The following is a 25,121-nucleotide window of genomic DNA, read 5'->3' as shown; positions in this document are numbered from 1 at the left end:
AAAGTATCAGTTCCACTGTCTGAACAGCAGACTGAAGGCATCTGGTTTTCAAAGCTGAGCCAAATTATACTGCAACAAAATGACTGGGGAGCATCTCCCGATGTGAGCTTTGAGACACACTTGTCACTATTAAAGCATGTTACTTAAATCTGTGAGTGAGGCGTACCTTACCTGGGTTATTAAACAACTAGAATTAAGAAAAGAAGTTGTCTCAGCACTTCTGGAGAGATAAAGAGAGTGAGAGAGTAGACAGAGAGAGGCAGCATCATGGTCGGTGACAGCGGTTGCTAAGCAACAAGGGGCCACGTGAGACCATAGTCTCTCTCAATTTGATATTTGCAACAGCAGTAGGGCGTGTGAAAACAGACAAACAGACCAGAGAGGTAAAGTCGGGACATAAAATGGAAGCACTTGGGATCAATAAACCAATCGCAGATGATGTCATGAAGTCCGGGATCATTAGAAGTAGTAACAGTAAAGATCTATCAGATGAGAGCAGTGAGGGCTGGGGTTTGGTTTAGTGAGGACATCACAATCTGGAGGGAGAGGGAGAAAGACCAGCAAAGAGAGAGCGTTTGTTCTTCTTACTGTTTCCTTTCTCTAGCTTTTATTCATTAACCTGTACCACTGCAAGCTGTTTCGACGATGAGTGTTGAGGAAGGAAGGGACCCAATTAAGCGCTTAATATTAATTGAATCTAAACAAAGGGCTAATTTGCACTCATATTTTTGGCAGTTGCGCTTCAGGGACAAAAAATGTCAATAAACTGTTTCCAAACAGGCGTTTTAAGCTAAATTAATCCTAACTTGGTGTACTTAAATGGAAGATTTAACGTTTATTTATGGTCTAAATTCAGTTTAGAGTTGCACAGTGGATCTGGGGTAGCCATAAATAGAAGGTTCTGAGTGGTGTTTTATTACATCGCGAAAACTTTGTGCCTGTTTGAGTTATTTCGAAGTCGGCACCTCCTGTGTTGCTGCCCGTGAATCCAGTGGGACTTTGGTTTACTTCAAGTGAAGAACTTATTTTATTAAGTTCCTTTTCTCTGATGTTTGCCGTTTCTTTCCTGTCTTTGTAGAGTTGCACATTTTTTCTCTCTCAAAAGCTACACAGAGTGTGGTTTTCGGGGAGGCTGCCTGTGTGCCTCCTGTGCAAGCTTCTCTTGTATTAAACATCACAAATAAGGACGATAATAATAACACAGCATTTTGCCCTTATCCCACTTGAAATGTGACAATTCCCATTCATCAGGCGGCAACGGGAGCTCTGATCAAGCCGAGTTGAGAGACGTCAATCAGCCGTGACAGACCGCTGTTGACTGTGAGTGACTTGTCAGTGCATGCGAATGAGGAGAAGGGCGTGTAAGGATGTTTATCCTAAGCCGTGTCATGCTCTGACTCTACAGCTGATGGATGCTGGCTTGCTGAGGGTTGCAGAGTCTGTCCGTGTCTGTCTCGGATGTGGTGTTAAAGAGTTGGAGAGAAGATTACTTTACAAATGACCCACTTTGGAGAATTGCGAGGGCTGCGAGAAGCAGACTCTGATGTTTAATTATCCACTGAGAAATTATGAATGTATTAAAACATAGTGTATGTAGGTCACTTTTTAAACTGCTTAAAAGCAAGCCCAAGGTTTCACATCCTTAGGAAATGTTCAGATGAATATTTGACAAATTCTTGACCCTATTTTGTCTGTTTTCATTCACAACATAATGTGTGTTGATTCATGAATTCAATCTAACTGTATTTATGGTGATAATTCTCAAATTACCTTGTTTTTCTCACATTGGGGACTCGAGAGGTTTAATAGAAAAGCTCCTTTTTGATTTGTATAGATCAAAGTGTTACACCAAGGCCTACTGTAGGGTTTCCTTTCACATAAAATCTTCCTCACATATAAATGGTTTCATCCTTTAAAGAAACACCTCACCCGTCCATGAGATGAAAGCTATCTCTGTCGGCAGGTTACAGTTTCAGGATTCAAGGATTCACCATGACAGTTTCCCTTCTCAGGTGAGGGAACGGTGTTTGCTTTATAGCTAAGTGCTGCATGCTCTCCATCGGGTGAGGAAAATATCAAAGGAGGCAAGCATTTGTGGAATTATGAAAGGAAAAGGAAACAGGACACATTTGACACATCTTACAAGATTTTAAGCTTTGTAGCCTGACACTCTTCTCTGATCAGTAGTTCAAGAGGCACGCACACTATGAATTAAAAGGTCAAAGAAACAGCTGATTGTCGACCAGAAACAAAGTACAACTAACAGTGCCGCTCGGGGCAATTAAATCCGGCGAGTTAGGACTATTCCAACTATGAAGATAGGAGTGTTTATTATTAAAATGAATACTGAATAATCTGCTGCTAAAGCTTTGTTTCCTACAACAAAAGTCAGAAAGAAACAGTCGCTTCAGGATGAAAAGAAATGCTTCACCATCATTGTTTACAAAAGTGCATTTGGGGAGAATTTACTCAGGCTTTGTCAAAATCGGATTAGTGATTTGCCAGAGATATTATGTGAACAATGAACAAATAAACAAACAAAGGAGATGAAAGAATCACACAGATGCAGTCGATTCAGCAAAGTCGCCTGCTGCTGGTTCGGTAAACATGCATTCCCTGAGCACTGAGAACTAAACAAATCCTGTAGCTGCTTAAGCGGTCGGCCTCGTTTTTATCTTTACCTGCGGGTGGCAGCGTGCAGGCCTTCGGGTGGCTGGTAGCATCTGGTGGGTTCTTCCTGCGAGGAGGACTCCCACCGATGAGATCAGAGTGGTGGACCCTGGAGACTGTGGGAGACTGAGGGATGCTGGGGAGAGTACGGGATTTAGCCAGTAGGGGTCTCTGCAGCTTCCTTTCCAGCGACCTGGTTGGACAGCATAGATAGGTCAATTTCCACTGTTAAATGCATCAAACGAAAGCATGCTATTGGTTGCACAACGGCCAATTTTGGATACAGCATTTTTTGCATAAGCATGAGGAGTGAAGACTTTTAAAGGTCCCGTATTATGCTCATTTTCAGATTTAATTTTTCTTTTATTTTGGGTGTCTACTAGAAATGTTACATGCTTTAATATTTAAAATCACATTATTCATCTCATACTGCTCACTGCTGCAGCATCTCTATTCACCCTCTGCCTAAATGCAAAATTTTAATTTGTGTCTCTTTAAGACCCCCCTCCTTAAAAGCCCAGTCTGCTCTGATTGGTCAGCTCTCACAGACCTGAGCAGGGACCAATGATGGTCGTGCTGGGGACCTGACTGAGGGCAGTTAGTGAATAGTTGTGACATCACAACCTTACAGACGCCCTGATGGCTCGTTTCATGGCACAGTTTCGGAATTTGGGGCTGTGTAGAAAAGAAAATTCTCAAAAGGGAATGATCTGCAGCCTACAAGATGGCTCCTTCTGTTTGGACAAATCAGCGTAGACCCGGGGATGTGATATAACATGATCAGGTTGCCTTTCGTGCACATGCGTTATGTGATATTAAATCGCGAATCTTATGTGATTGGCTGAAATGGATGGAGCCATCTGATTGTCTATAGGATCATCGGTTCCTTTATTTAAAAATGTAACAACAAATACTTTAAATACATTTACTTATGGATTTCTACTACACTTATTTCAAACTAAACGTTTGTGAGTGCATCAGAAATACATTTGCGAACCTTTCTTATACTATAAATATATTTGCGTGGATTGAAAAAATACTTTTACTTTATACATAAATGTATATATAAAACCATTTTGTGTGCATTGATTGAGACTGCTCTGACTCTATACACACTTGGGGACACACTGCTAAACGCACAAACACACACAAACAGCTTACTGTTAATAAGCAACAAGAGAGCAGCTGTCCTGATCAATAGTGAAATTACTTCCACCTCAGCATAATCAAGCTGAAGGCCATTTAGAACACAACCAATTTAAATTGTTTCTTTTTTCACAGCAGTTGATAATGCATACTCTCCAGTGGGACACAAATCAATAGCCACAATCACAAGATCAGTTTAATAGCAAATTGTTGACAAGCCACAGCACACTCAAATAGTCTGCATATAACAACGATGAGACGTGACATTCATGTTTAAATAGCTATCTTATTCTTTTTGGTGGCTTTGATGTATTTGACACACTTTTACTGTCAAAGCAGAAGAAAATGTATTGTTCAAGCCTTTCAGGCAAGTAGTAGTGACAGAAAAGACAATTTCTAGATTTACAGGATTACATTACATTTCAACAGATGTGATTAATATTACATAATCCCCCTCCAATGCTGGCTCTGATCAGCCTGATGTGATCAAATTCAGTGAAACATGGCCAGCATTCCACAGGAAGGTGTGTGACTCCAGACTCTTGCGTGACAAGTTTGGGTACAAAGCACATGATCCCCGGCTGAAAATCGGAAATGCATGTTTTCAGTGAGTTGGGTTTAAGCCTGCGATTTATCCTAGAAAATAAATGTAGTGGGCTGATATCAGGAGATGTAATAGTCTCATTCTAATTTTGACAAAAGCATCACTGGCAAATCAGGACACTGCATTGAAGTTAATCTACTGACAGCGGCTGAATTTTTCACTTTCTCTCTTTATGTGCTGCAGCTTTTGTTCTGTCACACACCACATACTCCTGTGTGCTTCATCACCCTTTGTCACCTCAACACCAATCTTTGTTTTTCAAAACCAGACATGTTTTGCTTCAGTTCTAAAGGAATAGTTAAGAATTTGGGGAAATACGCTCACTGACTTTTTTGGCCCAGGGACAGATGAGAGGATATACATCTCACATATGTCATTTAAATATATAGCTGGAGCGAGGAGATAATTAGCTTAGCACAAAGACTGGAAACAGAGGTGAAGAGCATTGCACATCATGTGAGTTTGATCTTTAGAAAAAACTAAATGTAAAAGCAACAAGTTGTTGTTTTACGGCAGATAATGTGCTGCACTATTTCTTTGGTGCCAGTTTATGTGTCCTGGAAGATTTCAATGTCTTGGACAAATGGGAGGTTATCAGTAAAGGTCAACTGCAAAAAAAGCTGTTATTTTGTCACAAAAAGTGCTTACCAGTAGATAGAGCTGGGTTTCCTATACATTCATTAATTCGGGTGGCGGGCACATATTGATTTTCTATTTTTGGAGCTGCGCTCTCTCTCTCTCTGTGTCTGTCTGTCTGTCTGTCTCTCTCTCTCTCTCTCTCTCTCTGTCTCTCTCTCAGTGTAATTGCCAACTCTTTTTAACATTTCTTACTTTTATTTTTTATAAGTCTGAGAGAACAACCCCATTCCTGATCGATTGTACCTGCTCTGCAGAGAAACAGAGACAGAAAGAAAGACGGTATCAGCACAGGATATCACACCGCTCCTGTAAACACACTGATTGTGATGCAACCTCTCCTGCTTAACATAGGCCTACTTATGCAAATGTTTTGCATAAGTAGAGGTGGAAAAAGAACTAAAGGGAAAGGCGAGGTGAGCAGATTTAAGTAGTTTGGGAGTAAACACAAAGTAAGGTGGAGGATCAAGTAGAATTAAAATGCAGGAATAAGAAATAACCATCTCAGCCGAGAATGGAAAATCTTTAGAATGGAAGCTTCAAATACACGCTTAATATTGAGCTGAAAAACAATTCACTGAGACTGTCGATACCATACATCAACAACCCAAGGTGTTGGTATTTGACGACCTGGGAACGAGACTCTACAGTCAGTTATCTTTCTCCAGAGTAGCTTAATGAACCTTTATTACATTTCCATGATGATTTTTTAAAGTTGTTTAATGCTGCTGGACTGCGGATTTCTTTGTGAGGGACTCAGGTAGGAATAAAGTGCCTCACCTCGGTGCCTTTCGAGACAGTAGCTGACGTTAGTTCAGAAATGGAGTCCGCTAAAAGCATGAGATCATATCTAATCCATTAAATGCTCGATTTTACAATAAAAGATTATTAATCATTAATGATTTTAATGGGAGAATCATTCAGTTGTATATGCAGCAGTTAGTGTCGGTCAGCATATTTAAACTGTTGAGTGAAACTCTAAATGTGTTTGAATGTGAAATACTTCAGCTCTCTTTCAACTCCCCTGGATGTCTGGCTCAGGATGTATTTTCTGGCTTCGGGCTATTTATCACCAGGGAGCTATCAGGTAAACCGACAGCCAGTTCGAAGTCAGCACATCCGCAGGCTTGAGAAGTAAAGCACTGACATACAGTATGCCTGCTGTCAGCTAGTAAACCACTCCCCTGATAGATGAGGTGGGTGTTGCAGTTGTGAATATTTGACCTGGGATCAGTGAATCCCTGAATGAGATTCAAAGCTGAGACATGGAGGACTCGGGCCGGGTCTGATGATGAATAATGCTTTTGTACAGCTGAGGAGGACTTGGTAGTATACATGCAGGGATACTGTAGCACACACATATAAACACCTTGACAGTAATACAAACAGGCAGGTCTCTCACTCCTCAGCAATCCATACTGACTTGCACGACAAAGCATTCGCCTGAAGCCAACAAACAAGGATACACACACAGTTGGCATGAGATGAAAAAACTCAGGGTCCATCAGCAAACACATGCGCGCACACACACATGCACGGACTCAGTTGGTGGCCTCCCACCAGCACATCATGATGATAACACACTGGGCTGAACAGTCGGCCCAGGCCACTCTGACAATTTGGGCCTCACTCATCCCACAAACCTGTTGCTTAGCGACTCTGTCTACGAAAAGGAGAGGAGAGGAGAGGAGAGGAGAGGAGAGGAGAGGAGAGGAGAGGAGGACTCATTTCTTCTTCCCAGCAGCAATCTGCATTTGCACAAAGACAATGTCTTGCCCCGAGTTGTTAGCATCAAGTATACGACGTGTGTTCCGTTGCCAAATTTATTATCTCTGTTGTTGCAGTCAAGGGAGACAACTCACTTTCTTTGTTAGAGTCTGTGTCTGCAAAACCATTACTTGTGAGACAATAAAAAGTGATTTGTCTAAAAAATAAGAATGACAGACAATGGGGTACTGCGGAGAGGGAAGAGGGGAGACATAGACAAAGAATTGGTGATGGTGTCGTGTGAAAATAGGACTTCCCTACATCTTGTTTGGTACTTGATTGCCAATAAAGAGAGCTCAGAAGACTTTGCAGAAACCTTCTCTTCTCTTTCTCGCTGCTGGCTACAACACTCTTTGCTCCCACTTCCACCAGAAGAGGTTTCAGCACAGCAATTTGTATTAGTGACCTATTTTAATGCTAAAAGTAGCACATGCAACTCCTTCACTGTGAAACTGCTGAAGTATTTTCCCAACACTGACGCTACAACCTCTTCTGAACAATCGAGTAGAGCAGTACATGGCGAGTTTACACCCTCAACCTTCAGTCAAGCTGCTCTACGGGTTGCCACATCATCATTACGGCTGGTCAACACGGTGACCTGTTTCTAGAAGCTGAATGGATGCTGTATGATGGTGAATGGCGCTGCTACTGAATGCAACTGTAGTGAGAGCTATCCATGGTGCTGAATCGACTTGCAACACACACACACACACACACACACACACACATACATGCACATCCTCAAGAAACTGTCTGGATTTAACACAGCCTGAAACAATCCAGACTAATGAGTACTATATATTTTTTTTTATCTTTTTCTAAATCCACTCACCTACTGCTGCATCAGCATTAATGAATGATCCATTCATTAATGTAATGCTCTTCTGAAGCCAGCACATGGTTACTCATTCATAAGCCAACCTTGCTGTTTGGTACTGAGCCATTCATTAAAATTCTTATTCAGTATCATCGTACTCACACTGCGTTTGAATGTGTGTTTTGATGGTGAGGTGTTGTGTCTTAATTTGTCTTTTTTTGCTTCTGCGCTCATCACCTTTATTCATTTTTTTGCCTTTTTTCAGTTAGTTTCTAGCCACTTCCTTGCATTTCATTTTTATACATCTCATTCATTATTATTTTTCCCACACTCTACCCTTCTTCTTCACTAAGATGGATACTCAAATAGATCGAGAAACAAACTGACCCACACCTACAGGGAAGACACTACTCTGGAGGAGAAACAGGACTGACCCCATGAGGCAAAAGGAGATGGGCGGATTAACCTCTGTCTTTATCTTTCAGTGATTCACTAGACGTTGGTCGAGGAGTCACCAGACCGAATAGATTGAATGAAGCAGCTTTGAGTCGCTTAAGTGACAGGTGGGAGCAAAGGTCAGCCGATGTGGGTTTTGTAGATTTATCCCTCTACATCACAGAGTGATGGACACTAACCTTTTCATCACATTACTGATTTGTCATCACTCATCATTCATTATGTGCCGACCCGACTTGTCACCATTCATTATGGCTGTATCCAGCAGAGGGCAGGGTTAGTGCCTAGCCTGTGTAAAATCTGAAATTGAAATATATCTCTTGCAGGTTATTGGCATGTAATTTAACTAAAAAGCAAGAAATCTCTGTCTGTCTGTATTTCTGTCTTAATGCCCTTTGCATATTTTGAGAACTGTTCATCCAATCTACTTAACACTTTGCAGGTTTATGCTGAGCACCCAGTGCACTGTCAAATTTGGTGCAATTTGGACACACGACATGTTAAATTTCAATAAGTTGTGTTAAAAAACAATGAACGTCACTGCAGCAGCGGATGTGTTGCCACAGCGTTCGGCAACCACATATGGACAAACTCCACGGATTGAATTTATTGTAACAGAGGGAACAAAGTACCGTCTCAAGTGATCTCATGGGGATTCAGACATAAACAAAATGGAGATTAGCGTGGTTGCTGTAGTAACACATTGCAATGACAAAAACATAAAAGCAGTAGGTTAAATGACTCTGTATGAGTGGGAAGACATGGTCGAAATGGGTTTTCTATTCTTCAGTGAGAACTAGAGATGAGACTTTAAGTTTCTGTCAACAGTAGTGTGCTAGCAATATTAGCCTCAAGGGCGAGAATGTAGGGTTGCCGTGGTGAATTTTTCCACTGACTAATAAGTTTGTGACAACAAATCATTGGTAATCTCCAGCATATCTGCTTTTTACAAGAAAAGATGCTTATTATCTATAGAGTGCTGTGTTAATTTACTGCTAATGCAAGCTGGACATTTCCTACTGCTTCAACTTCACATTAAAAGTATTTCACTGGTGAAATGCATGTTGACTTTTATTTTGAAGTAGGTTAGACACCGGAAATGCAATGTGTTCAGTGAGATAAGCATCGTTCATTGCTATCGTTCATCAAAAATGCATCTCCAAACCTCTTGATTAACACCGAGAACACTGAGGCAAGCCTACTAGAATGTTTACATCAACGGCCCCTGCATGCCTCTCTCATTGGTTGATGCGTGTGGTCCTGCTCAGAAAGAACTGATGTAAACATTCAGATTTAAAATATCATGTTTGATGTTATCAGAGCAGTTCTGGAGGTTTAAGCCTGGATCTATAAACCTCAAACATTACCAGATAATCAATGCTGAACATCGGTCCCCAAATGATGCAACCACTCAATACAACTACGTCATGACAGGTGTATGGCTCAGTACCCAAGGAAACACAGTGTCAGGTGTTATTTTGTTTGACTGAGCTTTTCTCAAATGCTGCAAGCAGCAAAAACCACAGACCAGCCTGTCAGCCCCTTTTGAACAGCATGATTTTGAACGGGTACTGCACTAGTCTATCATAATAATGTCCCTTCACAGCAAAACTGAAAGACCCAAAGCCCAAAAGGACGTGAATGAGAGAAAAAATAAGCACAGCTGAGCCGCTGAAAACAGAGCTATGGAAAAATAGCCAACAGGACAACTCAGTAGACGTATCATTTAGCATTTCAGTTGGAATTGACTCACTTGACTTACAAAGATGACTGTGAAGGTTAATATGGGCTCAAGCTTTAATTTAAATGTTAGAGATATCTCAATGATATCTGGCAGGAGTGGAAGTTTGACAGCTTTAAGGACAATGGGGGCGTGAATACTGCATTGTGTGAGCTCCTGGCGAATCTAAATTTAGAGCCAAGGTCATTAATTAGTCTCAGCAGAAGGTGGCAGGTGACACACTTTCTAGACAATACTGAATGTTGGAAAGAGGTGATTTCTGAGGCCATGAACCTGGCCATTCATTCACTCATGCTCTTTCTCTGCACTTTAGACATACATGCATATATGCATTGTAGTAAATCATAAAGCTCTCTTTTCTGCACTTTTCTTTCCACTCTCTGAGACAGAGAAGATCGAGCTCAGCTGTCCCGTTCCAGATCTACAAACAGACTTGTCTCAACTCTGATACCCAAACCCCTGTGGCCCCTTCTTGGCGAATGTCAGAGTACAGAGAGAACAGGCTTGTGAAGAAAAAAAAGAGGCGACAGAGAGGCAAAGGAAGGGTGAAGTCAGAGAGAAAAGACTGTAGGAGATGGAGGGGCGTAGGAAGAAGGTGGCTTGTGAGAGAGAGACAGTGAGTGGGAGAGACGGAGACAAAGACACTGTGGGGATGAGAGAGATGCGAGATTTGTGATGGCAGGGACTTTGAGAGCTTTTTTGGTACCACATGTCCGCCCACGCTAACACTTGTGCTAGGAGTGAATGATATGAGATTTGATGGACATTATTTCAAAGTCTAGGGTAATGGCATTGGGGGGAGTTTAATACACTAGTATACTGGATTTTATTTTGATCCTGGTTATAGAATTTAAGATCAGCTCACAGGCAATTTAATGGAATGATTGTTAAAGCTGAGGAGGTTTGGGAAGGTTCATTTTTAAGAAGGAAGGGGAACCAAAGAGAGAAACCAGGGTTTCAATGTTAACGTTTGTTCACTTGCCCAGTTCTGCAAGTGAATCAGAAATCTGCTTGCCCCTATACAAACTGTTTTGTTTATTAACAACTGTTATTCATCATGTTTAATCTCATCTGCCTTGCTCTCAAACCTGAGGCGGACTGCTCACATTCTCACTCAACTTCTGTTTCCAGTGTAACTGGTATGCTTTTTACCCGGCGCCATTTTCTTGCCAGTGACTAATCAGTACTGTGCGCATTGTTCTGACTAACTGCAGAAAAACTATGTTTAATTATCTTTTACCCCTTGCCTGGTCAGGATTCTGGGGAATAAACACAACGGATTCTGCTCTGATCCGAAGCCATTTAACAACGGGAGGACAGCTCAGAGATGACTTTTTAACTTTGTGGATTAAAAAGTGGATTTATCTTCACTCCTGTTTTTCACCCCTACTGCAACAGCCATCGTCGAGGTGACCTCCATTGTTGGGTGTTTACGTACTGTAATGTTGACTGCCGACTGGAGCTGGAGGAGAAATTTACTGTACTTCTTGAACCTAATGTTACAGAGGAGCCAGGAAAAAGAAGAGAGAGAACCACCTAGAGTCTCTAGGGAGTGCTGAGTTGACTGACTGTTATTAATTTAAACATACACACACACACACACACACACACCCTTGGAGCATGCCGTTAGTTATTAAAGTAAAGTAATCTGGTTGTTTCATACGGTCAAACTGACTTCACTGGTGGTGAACACAACATTAAACAAGCAACACTGCTGATGGAAGTATCTGACATGACTCACACACAAATGATCACCGACGAGGATTTTAGGTTGACTCACATTCCATTTAGTCTCATTTGCTTTGCTCAACAGCTTGTATGAGACTCAAAATGAACTGGGTATAAAAACTGTTGCAGTGAAAGCAAAAAATACCAGCAAGACCTTTACAATCAGACATCATCTCATTCAGAAGTGATTGAGAAACGTAGGTTCAGGACCAGAGAAGATGAAACATGTTGTCACACACACTTCAGAAGTAATTTCAAATGTTACTCCGGTAATAGAGTTGACTAAGGACTCGCAGCACAAAGATTGCTGCTTCAAATCCCCAGACTGTCTGACAAATACTGAGTGAAAAACCTGAAGGACCTTTTCCCCTCTTCAACACCTGCTGCTCAATCTGCCCTTAAGCAAGGCACTTACAGACAGTCCTACATGATCTGCTTCTTGATAATCAAGAGTAGTGAGTTGTGGTTGTCACTGGGAAGCACCTAGTGTGAATGTGTGGGACAGTATGATATATGTGAGACAGGATGTTGCTGAGAAAGACAGTGTGTATGAGGTTTGCCCAGAAAAGCTCTCTCCCCCTCTTTCTGGCTCTCCATCTCCTCTATAAGCAGAAAATCGACTTGATCCTCTCCATTTCTATCTATAGGAAAGCCTCTGTATTCAACGATGCATCAGTGGGAAGAATCCATAGTAGCGCCATGCCTGACAACACACATCGACCACACCTCCACAATTATGTAACACAATGCTTGCATACACATGCATACAGGCACATGCTTCTAACATGCACACACACTCATTTGTACAAACACCTGTATGCCTGGCAGACACACAAGAATGCACAGACAGAATGAGAAATCAACTTATTCAAGACTGACTCTGATTGAAGAGACCAATTCTATATTTCATCAAATACATTTAAAGGATAAACATTATTAAATCATCCAGATAGAGTGTGTGATGAACAATGAGCAATGTCACCATAATCCTATCAAGACACAGCATGTAAACACATTTACAAAGAGAAACACACATAGGGACATGATGACAAATGCATAGTGTGCCATGCACCCATGTAGCCTGGCATACCTGTACACACACACACACACACACACACACACACACACACACACACACAAAAACACAAACACACAGGTTACCTGGCCTCTGCCACAGTGCAGCAGTAACTGCCACTGCGCTGCGAGCTCCTTCCCACTCGCAGCTCCTCTTGAGACTTACGCCGATTAAAGTAGTCTGTGAGTTTCCCAAAACTCGCCATCTTTCCTCTCTGCTCACCTCCACCTCCCTCTCTCCCCTTGCCTCCTTTTTCTCTTTGATCCGTTAATAAAAAGAGGAGATGTTTCTGGTTCTGTTCTGCAAAGCTCCTCCGCACAAGAGTGTCTGCCTTCTACCTGGATTCGGCGGCTTGGCGTCAGCCGCGGGTCCGAGCCTCCCCACGCTCCCTCATCCCTCTGGTGCACGGCACTTAATGTGCGGGAGAACGAGCCGAGCCCCGCTCTGCCTTTTTCTCTGCCTCTCTCCCCGTTCGATTGGTTGCCACTGCCACCGAAAAGGCACACACACACTGACTCTTTGAAAATAGTAAGGTTTGTAACTGCCTACAAATCGACACAGTGGGGAGGAGTGCCCCCTCAGCGGAGAGCAAACGGGAAGGAGAGAGGGGATGAGAGAGAGAGGTGGCGGCTGAGCGGCGGTCCTCGTCTGTGCTGGAGAAAAGCAGAGCTGGTGGGAGAATATGAGCTGCTATGATGCTTGTATCTGAGCCCACCCCCCTCGTTCTCTCTCTATGTCTCCCTCTGTTTGTTCAGCGCGTATTGTCTGTGTTGCGCCCTCTCTCTCTCTCTCTTATGCATGAATTCTTTCACACGGCCGTTCGACTCTCGGTGAGCACACACACGCACGCACACACACACACACACACACACACACACACACACACACACACACACACACACACACGAGCTTCGATCAAAGCTGGAGAGCAGGTGGAAACAGTTGAGCTCTGTGTGCGCATCACTCTCTCTCCGTCACACACACATTCAACCTGAAGTGCACCTGCTCCTCGAACCTTACCTTCCCCTTCTTGTTTGTCTGCATGTTTGTTTGTTTGTGTGTGTGAGTGAGTGTGTGTGTGTGCGTACATGTTGCGTACAAGGACAGCCCTCTCTTTAACTCTAATTTCATCAATAATGAAAAACAAGCAGGTTTGGAGGTTTGGCCGGCTGACGGCCCCGTGAAGGAAATCCACTCGCAATAAAAGAGGATGATGGGAGGATGGAGGCAGCGAGGGAACAAGGAAAGGACAGGAGGGAAGGAGGGAAAGGATGTATAGAGGGAGGGCTCTCTGTGAAGAGCTCATTAGTGAGTGTGCCTGTGTGTGTGTTTGTGTGGTTCCCTCCCACACATCCAGACACCATACATACAGGCATTCCTCTGTCTATTCACTGTCTCTTTCTTGCTGGGGTTTTTTAGAAATACGTGACCGTGTCTTCATCTTCTCTCTCTCCCCTCCTGCTCTCACTGTCAAAAATCTCTCTGCTGCACCCTCCATTCACCTCTCCATCCCCTCCAGCTGCCTGCGTCTCCTTCCTTTATAACCATCTCCCTCCACATGCCTCCCTTTTCTACCCGCTCTCACTCGCTTTTCTCTCAAGAAAAAGCAAAGGCCTAATATTCCCACTGCAGTTTTCATTGTTCCTTTAACATTTTTATAATCACTGACAATAAAATACAGCTCTGATCAAAGTGTCCAGGCTCAGCGGCACGATGTGCTGTATTCATTTGAAGACTAATCTTGGACACAGCTGGGCTTCTACAGGAATGATCATGTGCAATTACTGGTCAGCTCACATCCATTTTATAAACCTCAGAAGGAGTAGATCGGGATCAGTAAAGCCAGGTTTATTCAGATCAGCAGCAAATTTACACTTATAAATACACTGCATTTCTTTTTTATCTTGAGAATCCATCTTTCCAAGCTTCAAGTTATATGCTTGTGGCTGAGCCACAGTGGTTTGCACCAATCAGCATCCTTTAAAGAACTATGGGTGTGGTTTAGCTGTGATTGTTGGAAAACAACAATGGCGGCTACTAAAGATGTTAGCGTATTAGCATCTAGCGAGAATATCAGAACTTGAGCGTATTTATTTGTTGAAAGAGGAGCAAACAACGGCACAGTAAAATCTCCCATTTGAGAAGCAACAAATGTTTGGCATATCTCCTTGAAAAATGATCGATTTAAATAGCTCCTAATTAATTTTCTGTCATTAGACTAATTGATTAATCACCATTAATGAGTGGCAGGAAACGAGAATTTTAAGGGTGTGCAAAGTGGCTGATGATTACAGTTAACCTCAAGTGAAATGGGGTAAACACTGTCAAAACTAAAGTGGACAAAATTAAGTCAGAAATAGCTCCTCTTGAACTTTCAGAAGGGTATAAGAGAAGGACATTTTTGACATTGCTCATTGGGAAAATACAGCCCTCAAATTGCTGCAATTTGTCTCTGATACTGACAGAGCTTGCAAAGTGTGCAAACCAGACCACTTTATGTGATGGGCAGCTTAAGTGCTGACAGTTTCAAACAAGAAATTGCCCCAAAACACACCTCATCCAAAACAGAGGGAACAAGTTTAGAGATTTCACCAAAACACTGGAGATTCGTAAGAAAAGACACAGTAGTGCTCTAAAGTGTGTCCTCTGTGATTTCAGTTATTTCTAGCTGCCGGGTAGGTGAGGTAATAGACAATTTACTGATAATTTAATTAGTCTATTAATCGATTGCTTAGTCAAAACGTTCCAGTTTTGTTAAACGTTGCATTAAAATCAAAGGAGTCTGAAGCAATGTGATGTGAATGAATGAATCCCAGTGACACTGCTGCAGACATTGATATTTGGACAATTTACAGATTATGTGTCAGTGTGTGTGTTTGTGTATCTGTCTTTACTCTGTTTGCTGTGCTGTGATCCCACGCTGCAGTTAATGGTGTGCGAAAGGTGTGGGCTGTGTGAGCTCTGGAGGTTCCTGTGCTAAAGAGTTCGGCTTATTGATCAGCCTCTTCTCCCATCTCTCCCTCCCTTCTTCGCGATCAAAATTCTCTTCATTCCCTGCCTCTCTGTCATGATTTGCACTACCCCTCCCCCGACCACTCATTGATCTGAGAAGCAGCTTGGTCTGGCTACACTGCTCAGGAGGCATAGTAATATTTTCAGCATTAATAGAAAGATCAGGGGAAGGGAGAGATAGAGAATATGTTAAAAAAAAAAAACATATAGAAACAAATCAGGTGAAAAAAGTGTAATATTAAGGACTCTTAAAGCCTCTGCCATCCCTCTTTGTTGTAGACACTTCAATATTATTCTTCAGTAAGCCTGCAGTGTGACAGCAGTAGGTGCATACGGATTTGCAGAACAGATTTATCAATATAATGTTTGTGCGTCTTGTGCTGCTGCATTTTAATACTCTGAAGTAATTCCTGCACAGTCACTGTACTGTAGATTCATTTGAGAACAATTCTGAAACTGTGTCAATGCACTTGTCCTTATTTTCAGCCGTGTGGGGAAATAATGTGAATTCATGAGATAGCTATAATTTGTTTGTTTCTTTTTTTTTTTTACTACTAAGATACCATGTTTGTTTCTGCAATACTGCTGTTACCCTCGCTGCAGTAAAAAGGCTGACAGAAAACACATACTGTACTCCAGAGGCTTAGGATGAGGGCTGGGTATCGGTACACCATACCTATGAAGTATCGAATGAAATAGTCAAGGTACTGAAGCTTCTCCAGTCAAACAATACCTGCATTTGATCCTTTTTGTAGCAAGATCTAGAAAAAAATGAATATTTGTATCGTTTTGTTCTCAGCCAATCACCGAAAGGATTCTTCGATTTAATGCAACACGCCACTGGCCCACGACCACAGCAGCTACATCCCAAACACTCTGTGATGTGTTGAAATTGAGCACGCCATATATGAGGGCAGGGCCCAGATGCCACCAAAATGTTCAAAAGTATGGCTTTAATGTAATCATATACATACATAAAATGTGGAAAGATCATTTCAGGCAAACTGGTATTACGATAAAGCACCTCATCAAGCATGGAGAAAACATCTGGGTGGACAGCTGCACGGTGTTTGCAAGGCATGTGTCTTCTTTGACACCAGAGTCATCTTCTCCTCAAGGTCACCCTGCAACTGTCGACTACCTCAACACAAGTGGCTTGCAAGAATAAATTACTCCATTTTATTGTGTCAAAACTTATCTTGAATTTTAATCAAAAGAAATTTGCTTTGGGCAGGCTCTAGTTGGCTGGTTTCAAGTAAAGTTCTCTATAGGTATAGGTATCACTTTAAAGGTACTGGTATTGGTACTGTTTAAGGGTATACAAGCCTATTTTTATTCATAATACTGAGTCAAAATACTGTTTGAATATTCCTATGAATCTTATTTTGAAATATTTTTATGAATGCAGCAACCCTTGTGTAAAAGCTCTTTCACACCTTTTTTGGAGGGAAAAATAAAACTTTAGCTGCTAAATGAGGTTCTCCGCTTTAAATAGCTGGAGAGATTTTAGAGTAAGAGAGTCAGGGAGATGGAGACAGCTGGTGTTCAGAGGATTGAGGATGACACAGTAAAAGAGAGTGAATCTTGAGGGAAAAAAAAGGGATACGGCAGCATTGGAGCGCACAACAAGCCTCTGAGGGGAATCTACCACCACAGTGAGGAAGAGCTGAGCTCGAACTATTGACAGCCAGCCCGGGCTTCTTTATGCCTTTAGTCTGCATTTGGCTCTAAGATGGTTTTGGCTGATAAATAAATCATACAACACTACTTTTCCAGGGCTTTTTTCATTTAAACACGGATACATCCTCGCTTTGGCAACATCCATTTGGGAACACAATACTTGGCTTGAGAAAGCTGCTTCCACTGAACTAAAAATGGAGATGAGATCATCTGTGGACACTCACCAAGAAGTTTTCAAGTAAATGCTGAATAATTCAATCATAATAAGTTATTTTTGGTGACATATTTATCAAATTACAGCTGTCAAAACACACAGCATGAGGGAGCTAATTTCATTCAGATATGAGGACATATAAGGAAGTTATTTTTAAACTTTTCCCCACAATTTAGCCATGTGTGCAACAATCTCTTTTGCTGCCGACCCCTCTGTTGGTCGGAGGAGGCTAAACTACCATGTGTCTCCTTCTTTACACGTCACCAGCTGTTTGTATTTTAATATCTGACAGACAGGAGTTACGCAGAAGTGGAGCTGCAGTCATAAACATGATGCTTTACCGGCATTCAACACACAGATGCTGCCTGCCAGCACAGCTGCACAGCTGCCAGAAACTAAACTGGGTCCCTCCAGTGGCTGGAAAGTGTTTTACGTCTGAGTATTTGTGCCTTTGTATTGATATCAGATACATGTTGGACGATGAGTAACAAGAAATCACTGTAGAGAAATGCAAACGACATATGGAGTAGAAACCTTGTTCCTGTCGAGTCCTCCCTCGAGTTTATTTATTTTTATGTACTTTGTGATAACTTTAATAAAAATGTGTGGGGTTTTAATAAAAAATGCTAGTTTATGTCATACATTTATTAAAAAACTAATATTGATCGATATATGACAACATATCAGGATTTGTCGAAGTTGATATCTGATCCTCAAAAATCCTGTATATGTCAGGCTATGATGCATGGATCATGCATGTAATCATGAAATCGATGTCCACTTGTGACACACTGCTAGCGAGAATAAATATTCACCAGGCACTCAGTCTGCAGACACCTTGATACATCACTCCTCTCTACAGCTCATCTGACAGGAGAGAAACAGCCAGCCACGGAGAAAGTGAGAGACAGTTTAAGAAAGCTTCTTCCTGTAATTACTGAGGCAGCACTCCGCAGCCGTCCCCTGCTGGGATTAGGCACTCTGACAGGACCATTCACAACGACACGTGCATACAAACACACACACACACACACACAAAATCTAAGTTATTCACAGAAAATGAACATCATAATTTCCAGCACACGGGAAGAATCTTTTATATCGTGGTGAATGATGAGCAGGCTCCATAGAACCAGACACACACACATTCAAACAGGAGCATGAGTGTGTGTGTGAGGATGAACACTGCCACCGTCTTTATGAGTCATCAGTAAGGGCTTCAGAATAATCTCTGTGTGTGTGTGTGTCTGTGTACGTCTCTGGCTCTGCCTGTGACCATGTCTTCACCTCTTTTAACTTTCCTTGCTTTTCTTTTTAAGTAATTTTTTTCCTTCAGCTTGAACTCTCTCTCTATATCTCTCTTCCCCACAGCACCTCTTTGATCATAATCCTGTAATAACCTGGTATCAATGCTCCTTTTGGTGTTGGATATAGATGCATACACTATGTAAAGTCACGTGGAAAGTTGGTACAACACAATGGCTTGGTTCGACAGCTAATTACAACTTCAGCTACTTGTGTAAAATCACCTGTTTCACCTGTTAAAGCAACATTATGTAACTTGTTTACCTTTAAATAACAGCTTCATAATCATTCTGATGGTTTAGTGTCTTGTGATAGAGTGAATGGTGTTTCTGTCTCAGCCACTCCGACCCCATCACTTGTTTCTGCACTGTGTAACTTCAGTAAGAGGGTAGGATCACAGCGTTACATACATGTTTACTTCAGGATACAACTTTTCGTCACAAAAAGGTTTGTTTGTAGTTAGCACCTACATTAGGTCTGAAGAATTGTGGTAATGCAGTCAGAAACTGTGGGGGCAGGGAAATCACATAAAATGCCAATTTCTACATAGCGCTGCTTCAAGCCAACAGTTTTAAAACTATTTCTTTCATATCTATGGCTGCATCAATTGGTCATTTAATCAAGTAGCTTTTTTGGTTAGACAACGATCATTTTGAAAATGACTAACCGATTGATCGATAATGACTTCAATGGTTGGTGCAGCTAGAGCATATACGTTGTCAGATATGCAACAATATAAAGGCTTTTTTTACAGAACAAATTGCAGTAAAAGATGCTTTAGGGTAATTTCTTGTTGTTTTATTCATTGTTAACATGAATTATTTTGGCCACGATAATCATGTTGTGAGGATCTGACACCGTGACAGCCCTATTTCCAAATATCGGTATCAGCATCAGACCCAAAAAGACTTTATAGATCAGGCTCTAGTTCATGAACCATTTTGGGAGAAAACAAAGAAAGCTGCAAATTAGCAGTACAACACCTTCACATTGAAATGTAAATCATAGAACAATACAATAGTACATATTTCAAACCATTTCCTTTAAGCTTATCCAGCTCTTTGGCATGGGATCATCCATCCTATACATAAGCCTACACATCTACAGGAGCTTGGCCTTTTAGCATCTTTCAATTCAAGTTAACAGAGAATTGTTAAGAGTTATTGACATGCACCCATGTGTGTGTCTCCTGGTACATTATGCATCCAGCTCAAGGGGTGAGCGAGGAACAAACAACAGCTGGGTTCCACATGATTCATATCCGTTACTGACATTAGCAAAGAGCACACTTCAGAGATATGAAATTCACATTTACATAAACTTGTGTGTAAATGGAGCATTAGCTTGACAACAACTGTATTATACAGAGCTTAAAATCGTGTTTGCCCTTGAGCGCCATGTCAGAATGTTTTCTGTGGAGTTGCATTCAGTGACAAACCATTAACAATGTCTGTCATCCACGGTATTGCAAAACTGTTGGGACAATTACATAGAAAAGTCCCACTGTTAATATTATCACTTACACATGCACTTTTTCTGTAATGAGCAAAAAATGTCTTCTTGGAAAAAGGCCAAAAGTCAAATTCCATAAATGTCAATTGAATCCGCTTGGTATTTATAGAGGAGAATGTCAGCTGTAGTTCACGGGAAAAAATTATGGTCAAATGATCTTTTCAATAATTAATAATTTTGCTGGAAACAGCTGTCAACTGTTAAACATTTAAAGCAGTGGTAAGAGAGTAGACACATTGATGGCAAGAGGATGAAGGAATGAAGTTTCTAAACTAAACATAACCAAACACACCCAAGTGATGATATGAAAGGGCATTTTATTTGTGTGCTTTCTGTCTTGTTGGCGTCCCTATAGCTTTCTTGAAGAGCTGTGTAAATTTGCATTCTCCTCACATGTTAAACGCAAAATAGGCAATTTCTACACCTAGTCTATCTAACAAAACAAAAGACCTCTGCAGAGTGTTGTGTGGGGAGGGCAGAGTGGGGAGGAAGCTGTCTACTGATGGGAGGAGAGCTCAGAGATTACTTTTGATAAGTGAATTTATCTTCACTCCTGTTTGTTAACCTGACTGCAGCAGCACCATTGTCGGGTCTTTATGTGCCATAGCAAGCTCATCAGAGAGTACATTATTTTCTATTATTTAAGGAGCTGAAAAAAATGTAGTTCCAAGGGAAGCTTTGGTCCAGTGTTATACATCGTCTGTGATTAGTGTGCCAACTTTCTAAGTCGCAGTTAGGTTTGGCAGCCTGACCGCTGCTGAAAACAATGCATTAGAGAAAATACTTGAGACAGCATCTAAAATTACCAGCATCTCCTGAGTCTCGTTCTTCAATTTATATACTTCAGCTTCACCAAAAGGCTCTGAATATTGTGAGGGACATTCTCTCACCCAACATCCCTTTGAGGAAATGCCCTCAGGGAGGAGATAGGAGAGCTTTGTTTTAAATGTGAAAGCTTCAAAAGAAGAACATTCCCCGAGGCTACTCCACTCCTCAGCATTAAACCTTTGAAACTTACAGGTACATGTCCTTGGCTTGTTTTCTTCTCTGTATTTAGAGATGGTATTTTGTTTATTTTCAATGGTCTTTTTATATTGTGGTGTTCTGTCCATCCGTTGTACTGCAAGTTCACAAAAGTAAGTTCTCAAGTTAACTCAGCTCAACATCTGACAAAATTAGCATTTTTATGAACAGATTCCTGCTCTTCAAAAGTACCAAATGAGCACTGTTCTATGAGTACATGCACACGCAGACACAAACAGACAGGTGAGCATGCACACGTACATTTACACCACAGTGGAATAGCAATACTTCTCTAAATTAATCATCTTCGGAGAGAAAATGGAAATGTTCTGCCTGGAGGACTTGGAACCAGATGCCTATTTTTCTCTCTTCCTCTCCCTCCCTCCATTACTCCCCCTTCTCCCACCTGTATCCATCTCTTCCTCCCTCACTCCATAACATCGCCCTGCCACTCCCGACTTGCATATGCCAGTCAGACATACTGCAGGTTAAAGACCTTCTGGTTCTGAGGATTTGGCTGAATAAAAGATGAGGCGATGTAAGTATTGGCTGCTGACTTTGAACCTCTCATCAACTTCTATAACCTACCCAAACTCTTGACCTCTAAAACTGCTGATAAATTGTCACTTCAAAATGTCCAATTGACAGCCAGTCATACAAATGAGGTGTAAGAGAGACTGTGAGGATGACGCTGCAGGAAGCTTCTAGTCCAACATTTAAAGAAGTGACGTCAAATATTTCTTTCTGATTTTAGCCAAATGTGGTTTTTATCAATTATACGGAAAATTCAATACATTTCTGAGACAGAAACCAACGCTGCAGGGCAATTAATCCTTTCAAAAAATACACTGTCGCCTTCTTATTTCTGTCACTCCCTTCAATCAAGTGACAAACACTCAATATGTTCACTGCTGTCTTTGTTTTTCTCTCACATAAACGTCTGAGGAGATAATTCAACCTCACTCCCCTGATTTCCTCACATACACACAAACTCACACACACACACACACACACTGTTTTGAAGGAAGCCGACCACTGTTTCTGTTTTTGCCCATGTCTGATGTCCAGCCGGCTGCCCTCCATGATTCATTATGCGGCAGTTCAGTTAGATTTCATCCGCCCTGTGTGTCGTTCCTCATTGTCATCACTGTCTGGAGAGTCATTAGGCTGCCGCTGCTGTATGTATTTGTGTGCATATATGACAAGTGCTCATCCAGTGTTGGCCGCAACATCACAACGCAACCAGAATCTCTTCTTGGAAGAGTGAATAGGGTTTTGGAACAAAAATCCACACCAGAAAGCGACTACAACAATAAAAGGGATCAAAGATGTGTTAGTCTGCAGGCACTCGCATATGTGATTGTTTGTACAAGGTTTTGACAGTGTGTTGAGATCATGTCTATCTGTAGACACAGACATGAGACCTTCCAGCTATGCTGTTCGCACAGCCTTGGAGAATCAGGCCCAGTCACACAAATGCATTCACAATCAGACAAACACACCGGTTCCCCGTGAGGCAGCAGAAATAATCTGTGTTCTCAACCCAAATGCATGCCGCAGCCTTCCCCTCAGCAGGAATACATGGTGATGAGCAGGAAAAAAACAGGCACCTCAAGGACCGAACTGTGACACTGCTCAAACAAATAAACAGACCGGCGAGAGCAAAAACAAGCCGACTGCTCACTGACGTCACTGTCATTAGGCCAAACAAACCCTGAACCTTTGACGTGAAAGCTTCAAGTGTTCCCTTGAATGATGTGTTGAGCCTGCGTATTTTGCACAAGTAGAGGAAATGTGTGTTGAAGTGTAAAGTTTTAGGTTAGTGGTTTGGTTCTGATGTACAGGGCAAATAGTGAAAAGAAAGCATTGTACTGTGTTATTCTAGGTAAAACAGTTATTTGGGTTACAAAAGTAGCGGTGTGTAAGACACCCATGAATCATCTTTAAAAAAAGATCCACATAATAATGCTGCAGCGAAAAGGCTAGAAGTATTAAAATCCACTTGTTAGTTCACCCTGGCATTCTCTCAGACTGACAGCTCAGCCCCAAATGACCAATTAGGGCCCTTCTCGTTACCTGCCCACTGCAACAGATAGTATTTACTCAGCTCATCAGAGTGAGGATCAAGAAATAAACATGTTAACTCTGTGTCTCAAGTCGCACATTTGTTATCTGCTTACTTGCGCAACATGAGTAAAACCCACGCAAATGCACAAAGCATGAAGGAGCCTAATGGTATTCGTGACAAGGACTCTGTTAATCTTTTTCTTTACCCACTTTACATCATTGTCATGCTCATCAGAAAACTCAGCGATGGCACTTGGGGTTCTGAAGAGTCTGACTTCGAGGTGACAGCTCTAACATCAACCCCCTGCCTCTGGTTCCCTTGTGTAAAGTCGCCTAATACACTGTGGCCATTACCTCTTCAAATAGCTTAGACCCCAATTTCCCTCCAGTGATTTCTTTATACGCTGTGTGAATAAATCTAATGTCGGGGCGTCTGATCATATCGCTGCCGGATTAACCTTGTTGGAAGTAATTCAATCCTTGGAAAAAGCGACTGGTAAATTTGCTCTGGCCAGCTGTTCCTGATGTGAGCAAAGACAAGGAGGGAAATTAACAAGCTATTAAAAGCTTCCAAACACTGCTGCAAGGCGGCCATCTCCTTTATTTTTGGCCCAAGGCAGCCATATTTAATTTAAACCTTGGACTAAGCACTAAAAGCTGTCTTTATGACGGTTTATAGACCGTACATAAGACTCATCAACCGCTGCTAAGGCATTCAGTGTACAACGTACAGTGGCCCTGAAGCGCAAAACACAACAACAAATCACAAATTATTTAGCAATTGTTTTGACAGATATTTTGTTTGCTAAATGATTTACGATTGGAGGGAATGATCATTTTACAACACGATTTTCAATTTCAATTTCAATTTGTAGGCCAGTGCATCTCTGCAGCATTACAGTACTTCTTTATAATGCTGCTTTGTCACACATTTTACCTTGCTTCTGTGTTTTGGATATTGCACTTGGCCCTCTTGCAATTTCAGTAATGTAAACGGCCATTTACAAAATTCGACAGCATTGGTGAGCCTGAAACTGGAAAGTAACTTGCTATCATGTTTTATGATTTGCTGTTATGATTTGTGATTAGCACTTCAGGGACACCGTAAGAATGACCTCAGCCATGATCAAACAACAGCTCCATCCATCAAGCTCCTGGCAACATTACGATGATGACACATTTACTGTTCCCAGGGGAACGTGAATTATCTGCCATAGGCTATCAGCTTACTTAACACATATTTCAGAGTTCGACAACTTAAGCTTCAGCTTAAAAACATAAAACTGAAGAAACTTTGAACTGCGCAATAGTTTATTTAAATTCTGCGATCCTGACCCTAACCCTTCACAAAATATTGTTTTATTTGGCATCAACATGTATAACAATCTGAACTCCCCACCCCCATATATAGTGGCTGAATGTTCACGCTGCTGTGGAAGTTTATCTTCATATTCGGCACTAATAGGGCACACGTTAAAGTAATTTATTGTTTAAACAATTTGCTGATTAATTGATTGGTCAGCTGACAGAAAAATAAACATAAACACTTTTGATTGTGGATTTTTTTTATGTCATTTATCAAGCAAAAATGCCAAAAATTCACTGGTTCCACCAGTGTTTTGTCATTGTTCATTGAATATCGATGCATTCTGGACCGGGCATTTTTCA

General features: G+C 41.6%; 1 protein-coding gene across 4 annotated transcripts in view; it reads right to left on the bottom strand.

Moving 5' to 3' along the window:
* Positions 1-25,121, bottom strand: part of ankfn1b (ankyrin repeat and fibronectin type III domain containing 1b) — a 135,552-nt gene that overhangs the window by 102,259 nt on the left and 8,172 nt on the right. For 2 of the 4 annotated variants that reach the window (XM_084342852.1, XM_084342851.1), the window contains one exon: positions 2,682-2,863. In XM_084342852.1, the coding sequence (XP_084198978.1) occupies positions 2,682-2,863 (182 nt within the window). Of the gene's footprint in view, positions 1-2,681; positions 2,864-12,726; positions 13,243-25,121 lie in introns of those variants that run through there. The other 2 variants (XM_084342849.1, XM_084342850.1) reach the window with 2 other exon arrangements.

This window comes from Pagrus pagrus (assembly GCF_965226575.1).
Source record: "Pagrus pagrus genome assembly, chromosome: 21".
NCBI lineage: Eukaryota > Metazoa > Chordata > Actinopteri > Spariformes > Sparidae > Pagrus > Pagrus pagrus.
Note: the sequence above shows the minus strand (reverse complement) of the source record. Positions and strands in the feature narration are given on the sequence as shown.